We start from the raw sequence: 8,143 nt of genomic DNA on the forward strand, positions 1-8,143 counted from the left end.
AATTATTTACTTTATTGATTTACTTTCTTGAAGTTTACTAACATATGTATTATTTTGTAGCAAGAAAGTCGAAGCATCAAAGTGAGTACTTTAATTACTTTCTGGAATATAAATCATGTTTAGGACAACGTATTGATCTTGTTATTAGTAACATGCTAGGATTATTGTTATTAATATGTTTAGTATCATGCCTAGGATCTTACTACTAACGATATTTTTATAATGATGATTGCGATGTTGATTATTATGATGATTATATGTTGCTTGATTATCAATGATTTGTTATAATTGCTTGATCACGCCCCTTTTTGCAGGTTTAAAAGGAATTTGTAATTGAAATCACGCCTAATAACATAATTAATAATTGGATTTAGGTTTAATATGGTTTTAATTCAAGTGATCACAAGTATTAGATTTAGTTGTGCATTAATAATCAACCAACGTAGATTAAATAGGTTCAGGATTAATTTGATGTATGTATGTTGATCGAAAAGCGCGCATGAATATCAATAAAAATCAAGTGGAGGCCTATTTAGGGCGGGTTTGACCTCTTATGAAAGTCAAGTTCGTACCATCATCCCCGAACATCCAACCATGGTTCTAGACCACTATGGAGTTAGCAATCTTTGTGATTGTAAATGGGATGTAACCTTCACAATCGTGAACGGTTTACAAGTTCCTAAAACTTGTTGGCGACTCTTTTTCTCAAGCTTCTTTTCCTTGGAGCGCCAGCATACCTAAAAACATAACCCACAGTAGGGCAAGATGAAAAATTCCCTACAGATTCGAATTGATAATTCAGTTTGGATTGGATTGGATTGGATTTCAGTTTTTATCCGAATAATGGACACCCTTACCCTCCATGGTGGTTTTACACACTTAATAAAGAAAATAAAATAGAAAGCAATGATTAAATGTCATATATATCAAATATTAAGGATATCAAATAAAATACTGGAAAGCAATGATAAAATAGTTGCATTAGGATGGAGTATGCAAATATTTGATAAATGGGATCCAAAATAATTACTTTGATCTAAAAAATGATTAAAATGTAATCATTTAAGGGCGGGACGCCTAAAATAGCAAACGTACCCCTCTTTAAGGAATGAAGGGAATACTTTGTAATTCGTTACTCTTACTCCTCCATATGAACTTGATTTTCGCAAGAAAGATTGTACTCTTGCCTCTCCCTCCCCCCCCCCCCCAAGGCCCTGTTTACTTCACCTTAAAAAAATTAATAATTTCAATATAGTAAAAATAAGTTCAGTTTAATAAAAATAATTTATGTTCAGTATAAATAAGTTCAATTCAATAAAAATTAGTGATTTCAAAGAAAAAATATAATATACAATCAGTAAAAATAATGTCAAGTCAATAAAAATAATTAAGTTCGGCAAAAATAATTTTATTTTAGTAAAAATAATTTTAGTTCGGCAAAAATAAGATGAAATGAACATGACCTTATTGTAGCAATAGACACTGGTGTTAGTTATTTTACTTGATTTTACCCCCAAAATATAAAAATTTTACCAATTACTCCGTAATAATCAAGTCTAGTTTATTAAAAAATATAAACTGAATCTGCTTTGTAAAATTTCGTGTTCACTCTACAATCAGTGGCGGACTTGGGCTTAGACCTGGTGGGTCAAGTGACTCACCAGGCCCAAAAAAAAATTTTAAGTTAATTTAAAAAAAAAAAAAAAAAAAAAAAAAAAAATCAGTTTTCCCAAATTCACGAATTCAGTATTTCAGTTCATGGCCTTCAATCCTTCATGCCCTAGCCAATTCGCCTCTTCCCTAATTCCCTTCAAGGCTTCAATCCTTCGCCATCATCAATCACCTATTCACCTCCATAATCGCCTCCTCCAGTCCTCCTCTTCGCAGTTCGCAACTCGCAACTTCGCAAGTAAGCATCTTCCTCACTCCTCAGTTAGTCAGTTCCTCTTCGCAGACTCGCAGTTCGTGCCTTCGACCCTTCGTCTTCCTCTTCGCATAAATTCAGGTGAGGTTAGTCTTCCTCTTCGTCTTCCTCAGTTAGTCTTCATCTAAATTTGTTTAATTGTTGATAACTTGATAACTTGATTGTCTTGATAATTGCTTGATTGCTTCGCTAATCGCTAGACGCCCAGTGGCCCTAGACGCTGCCTAGACGCCTACTGAGTACTGATTATTGTTAATTGTTAATTTTGTTATATATTGTTGTGATTTTGTGAATTGTTCAATGAAATTCTGAATGGTGAATTTGTGAAATGTTTGACACTTTAGTTCCTCTTCGTCTTCCTCAGTTCCTCTTCGCATAAATTAATTAATTAACTTAGTCTTCATCTAAATTTGTTTAATTGTTGATAATTGATATTACTTGTTAGTTATGAATTAGTAATACTAAATTTGATTCTTTGAACCCTAAATCCCTAATTGTTCAATAATCAACTCAATTGTTCAATAATCAACTCAATTTCAATAATCCCTAATTGTTGTGATTTTGTGAATTGTTCAATGAAATTCTGAATGGTGAATTTGTGAAATGTTTGACAATTGACACTTTACATACTTGTTCAAGCTGTGATGCTGTGATGCTGGCCTGCTGCCCTGTGAGCTTGTGATTTCAAGCTGTGAAATGGTGAATTTGTTAATTGTTCAAGCTGTGATACTGCCTGCTGGCCTGCTGCTCGCCTAGTCGGCAGTCGCCTGCTGCCCTGCTCCACTGCTCGAGAGTCGAGAGCGTGCTCTGCGCTCACCGCTCTTCGCTTCGTCGCTTCTTCTAAAGTCTAATCTCCTATTCTCATTTTGCTAGTAAGTTGATTTCTAATTTTTAGTTTAAAATTCTAATCTTCAATTTAATCAAGTCTAATTAGTTAATTCTATTAAACTTTGGTTGATTTGTTAGTTGTTCACTTCAAGTCTTCAATCACTTGTTTGTTTGGTAAACTTTGAACCTTTTGTTAATGAGTAATGACCTTAATGTAATAATGTTGTTGGGTTTTAGATGAAGTTTGAACCTTTTTGACCATGTGAATATGTGATTATGTGAATTGTGGTTTGTTTGGTAAAATGATCTTTGTAAATAATTTTTCTGGGGAATTTTGCTTGCTTTAGTTGATTATTTATTCAAATTTCAGAATGAAGAGAAAACGCACTCCAAATGAACTGCAAAACATTACTAGCTTCTTTGCTAAAAAGAATCCTACTTCAACTTCTCTTCCACATCCCACACAAAATGAACAAACTATATCTCCACCTCAACAGAGTGAACAAACTATATGTCCACCTCAAGAAAGTGAACAACATTCATCTCCATCTAATTATTCCACTCAAAATTCCCCTCAAAATGAACAAGGCCAATGTTCTCCTAATGCCCCAATCTTTGGTGAAAGATTAAGTGAACATGAATTTGCTAATCTTCCACAAGATCCAGGAAAGAGGATACTTGATTATCGATTGTGAACATGAATTTGCTAATCTTCCACATACATTTGGTTGTATTTTGTACTGTTTTGAATATTTGGATGTATTTTTTAGTACTATTATTTGGTTGTTCGGTAAATTTTTTTTTTTAGATACTTGATTATCGATTGTGACTCACCAGTCGGAAATTCCTGGGTCCGCCACTGTCTACAATGGTAATGGAACTCCATCTTCATACACGTGAATTTCTTTATGAATTTCATTACCACTCAAAAATCAATACCATCTGATGGTAAAGGATGATAATGAAAATTTAGGAAGAAAATGAGCGTATAAACTACATTGATAAATGATATGATAATAACTGCAATAATTATTGCAAATTTACACACAAACTAGTTTGTGACTCGCGCGATGCCTCGGATTTTATTTAAATACAAAATGAAAAAATTACCTTAATTTTAGTTTAAAATAAAATTTAAAAAAAGGAAAAAGAAAAAATTGTTGTTTAGAGAGCCACAAAATAAAATATATGGGAATAGAAACAAAGATGCAATAGTATACTTGTAAATGTTACTTTATCTAATTGCTAAGGTGGTATTGAATCTTGAAAATTAGCATCCAAGCTAAGGAATCAACAACCATTAGTATGTGATTAATTTCTTATAAATTAAATTGTAATTTACTGTGCAATTACTTAGAGGTTACATTATTTTAGGGGAAATTTAAGTAAGAGGGTTACACATATGAAGAGTTTAGAGTGATGACACATAGGGTGACATGTAAGATTGACATATAGCGATGATGTGACGCCAAATCATATTGAAGAAATTGTGACACATGGCGTTAACTTGTTGTCCCATTTTATTTTAATAAAATTATAGATTCAGTACCATTCTCATGATTTATAATTGTGTACCAAACTTGTTGGGTATACAACTACTCCCTCTGTCTCTTTATTTTTGTCCAATTGTCATTTTTTGGGTCCAACTTTATAAACTTTGACCATAAATTACCGTTAATCTATAAGAACATATAGTCATGAGTGATTTTGTTAGATTTCACTTATTGCATATTTTATTATATCACGTTTTTATAATTTTTACATGTATGAAAATAAAGATATGTATATTTTAAGACGCATTTTGAAGACGGTAAAAAGTCAAATGGGGCAAATAAATATAGTAAACCAATTTGTTAGTTTATCCACAAAATTAAATTCACAAAACTCATAAGGACTTAGCTACCTCTAAAATGCCAATCCGCTACTAATCGAGACACAATTGGTTGGATAATAAGCTGTCATCTTCCCCAATCTCATGCTATATGCAATTCAAACATGAAAGCTTACTGTAGACCATGTGTTCGACGAAATGCTAAACAAGATTTGTTCATTATTCGTGATACCACCCCATGAATCTTTGAGCCCTCAATTAAACAATGATACGAACCTACAACTGTAGAAGAGATTGATTATAAATAATCCAGGGAGATGAATGGATTACTTCGAAAATTAGTGATTTTGTTTAGTATTAGATCAAATTATAGGAATTATAGCAACTGGAGGAATTGCAATGTGCATATCAGAGATTCTCATGATTACATCCACATGCTTAAAATGTGTTCCAGTGGAAGAAACTTGAAACAAATTCATGCCCAGATTATTGTTGGAGATTATGAGCAAAACCCATTTGTTGCTTCAAAGCTTTTAGGGAAATACATTGAGCTAGCAGCTTCTAGTATGGAAGATGCACGGAAGGTGTTTGATAAATTGCCTGAAAGAGATGTTTTCTTATGGAATATGATATTACAGGGTTTTTCAAAACATGGGCACTTTGAGGATGCATTGAGCTCCTTTGTTCGAATGCGGGTGGCCGGTGTTGCTGTGGATCAGTACACACTTCCGTTTGTTTTGAAGGCTTGTGGCGGAGCGAAAGAGATTAAAATGGGTCAGGTGATTCATGGGTATATAGTGAAATCTGGGTTTGCTTCGGATCTCTTTGTTGGTAATGCTCTAGTGGCATTTTATGGGAAGTGTCAAGAAGTTAGTTCATCTAGGGAGATGTTTGATGAGATGCAACAAAAAGATATTGTTAGTTGGAATTCAATGATTTCTGCTTATGTTGTTAATGATCTTCTCAGTGAGGGTGTAGAACTCTTTCATATTATGCTAAATGATGAAACAATTTCGCCGGATAAAGCTACACTGGTAGGTATTCTTCCTGCTTGTGCTCAACAACCAGCCATCAAAGAAGGTTTATGGATTCATTCTTACATTGTAAAATCTTGCATGGAGCTTGATGCGGCCTTTGGTAGTAGCCTTATATCATTCTATGCTAATATTGGGCGCTTAGGGTCTGCAAAGTTAATATTTGATCAAGTATCTGATAAAAACATTGTGATTTGGAATGTGATGATTAGGGCTTACGGAACACATGGCCAGGCTGAAGAAGCCCTGAAGCTATTTTCCCGACTTGTAGATACTGGATTACGGCCAGATGGTCTGGTATTTTTGTGTTTACTGTCAGCCTGTAGTCATGCAGGGATGATTTCAGAAGGCTTAAAACTATTTGACAAGATGGAACACTATGAAGTTGAGAAAATTCCTGAGCATTATGCTTGTATCATAGATTTGTACAGCCGGGCAGGTCTACTAGACGAAGCCATGAAATTTATTAAGACTATGCCTATTGAGGCAGGGAAGGATGTCTATGGTGCCTTGCTTGGTGCTTGTAGGATACATAATAACATTGAACTTGCTGAGGAAGTAGCGAAAAAGCTGTTTGATTTAGACCCTGGAAATTCAGGGCGTTATCTCATTTTGGTCAAGATGTATGAGGATGCAGGCCGGCATCAGGATGCTGCTAGGTTGAGGACGACATTGAGAGACAAGAAGATTCAAAGACCAGTTAGCTTCAGTGCAATCGAAATAGAATATAATCTTCACACATTTGGAGTAGAGGATGAATCCCATCCATTCAGGGAACAAATTTTTGACACATTACATAAGTTGGAGTTGTTGATGATAGATGAAACAACTGTAGCTAATCAAATGGTAGTAAACTCATAGTAACAGGGATGGAGGTCGATTATTGGCAGTGAGCTCATATGAATCATAGTTGATCAATTGGTAATGAACACAGTTAATCTTTGACCCATTTATATTCTTTCCATCCCAATAGAATAATCACTATGGTAATCTCATGTGCCCAATAACTTCGTAGTTCGTACTGAGGTAGTATAATCTAATTCCTTATTTAAAGATGGGGTAGAAGGATTTTTTTTTTTTTTTTACTCGCATTTGTCTAACATGACAGGGGCAGTGAAGCTATGTTCTGTTTTTTTTTTTCTCTTTCCAGGCATGATATTCTGATATTCGGTCTCTGCACAGTTTGACAAATTTACAGGAACGAGGGTTAAAGATTGATCTTGCTCAGTTGCTCTAGCTGCCTACCCTATTAGATAGGAAAGAAATTCAAGAATTTTTGGATAGAATTGCACTTCATGGAAGACCAAGCAAATTAGCTTGGAAATCAGAATGTCTGCTGCAGTGCTGCTGGATTCCAGGCACACGTAAAACTTGATTCAAGACATGCTTAAACTTTCCATATGCAAAAATTAACAGATTATAAATGTATAATTACTCTGAATAATAATTCTAACATGTATATGATGTATTGTATGAATAATACTAATTACTCTAAATGATAATTCAATAATATGCAAAAATTACCAGATTATAAATGTTTGAGCTTGCACGCAATCGAGTTAAGACAAGATATTGTAAATTTTCTTTGAAGGCTCGTTAATGAAAAATATAGAATTTGCATAGTACATAGTCTTTCAAGATTTGTAAGTTATGAGTAGACTTGTTCAACGGGCCAAGCTAGGCTGGGCCGGGCGTTATATGAAATGGACCAGGTCGGGCCAAGCCTAATCCAAAATGGGCCGAGCTTGTCCAAGGGCCATTAAGCCAAACCCAGCCTGGCCCGGCCCATAATCAAAGTCAAAGTCCTAAAAATCCTATTTCATAACAATCAAAAGTCAACGTGATAACTTAAAGCCAAATAATTGTTATGGAGTCTAATTATCATGAACAATAATCTTTTCCAGGGAAAAAAAACACACCGTTTTCCGAGCCTAAAGAACGCTAGCTTTGGGTTATATAGTACTCCATATATACTCTTCCGTTGCACCCTTGGTTTATTATACTTTTCCTACCTCAAATTTATTGGCACAACAAATTTTTTCTTTTTTTTTAAATAGTTAGGGTTTGGGTTTATTTATACTATTTTTTAATATTTATATGATGGAAAAGAATTATTATTTTAATTGCTAAAAGATTTAACTTCAAAAAAAATCACTTAAAGATTTATATGGATTTTTTTTTTTTAAGTTTAATAGTTTAATCGAAAAAAAACACTAAAACCATTTCTATCTTTTCTTTGAAAAAATTAACATTTTTTTCAAAATCCTTGTATTCTGCTCATATGATCTGAATAAAAAAATTAGATTGAAGCACTAACTCGGTGCACCAAAATCAAGATGAACAGCGACATTATCAATGACAGATCAAGCTCGTTGCCTGATTCTCTTCTAATCACCATACTATCTCTTCTTCCAATCAATTCCGCCGCTGCCACCTCCGTCTTATATCCCACCGTTTTCCGGCGAGTCCTCCGCCGCCGATGACGACGACTATGCTCATCGATTATCGCACAGCCTTTTCCGATTC

At 34.3% G+C, this 8,143-nt stretch overlaps 1 protein-coding gene across 1 annotated transcript; it reads left to right on the top strand.

Annotated features, from left to right (window-relative positions):
• Nucleotides 1-5,026: 5,026 nt before the first annotated feature.
• LOC110698214 (pentatricopeptide repeat-containing protein At3g26782, mitochondrial-like) lies at nt 5,027-6,478 on the top strand. Its single transcript, XM_021875612.1, has one exon. It carries the CDS (start codon nt 5,027-5,029, stop codon nt 6,476-6,478), a length of 1,452 nt encoding a protein of 483 aa, XP_021731304.1.
• The last annotated feature ends 1,665 nt before the right edge of the window (nt 6,479-8,143 follow it).

Source organism: Chenopodium quinoa, unplaced genomic scaffold (genome assembly GCF_001683475.1).
Source record: "Chenopodium quinoa cultivar QQ74 unplaced genomic scaffold, ASM168347v1, whole genome shotgun sequence".
Taxonomy (NCBI): domain Eukaryota; kingdom Viridiplantae; phylum Streptophyta; class Magnoliopsida; order Caryophyllales; family Amaranthaceae; genus Chenopodium; species Chenopodium quinoa.

What these genes read in the sequence shown, in the direction of transcription:
- LOC110698214 (XM_021875612.1), top strand. Translation starts at nt 5,027, where the DNA reads ATGTGTTCCAGTGGAAGAAACTTGAAACAAATTCATGCCCAGATTATT.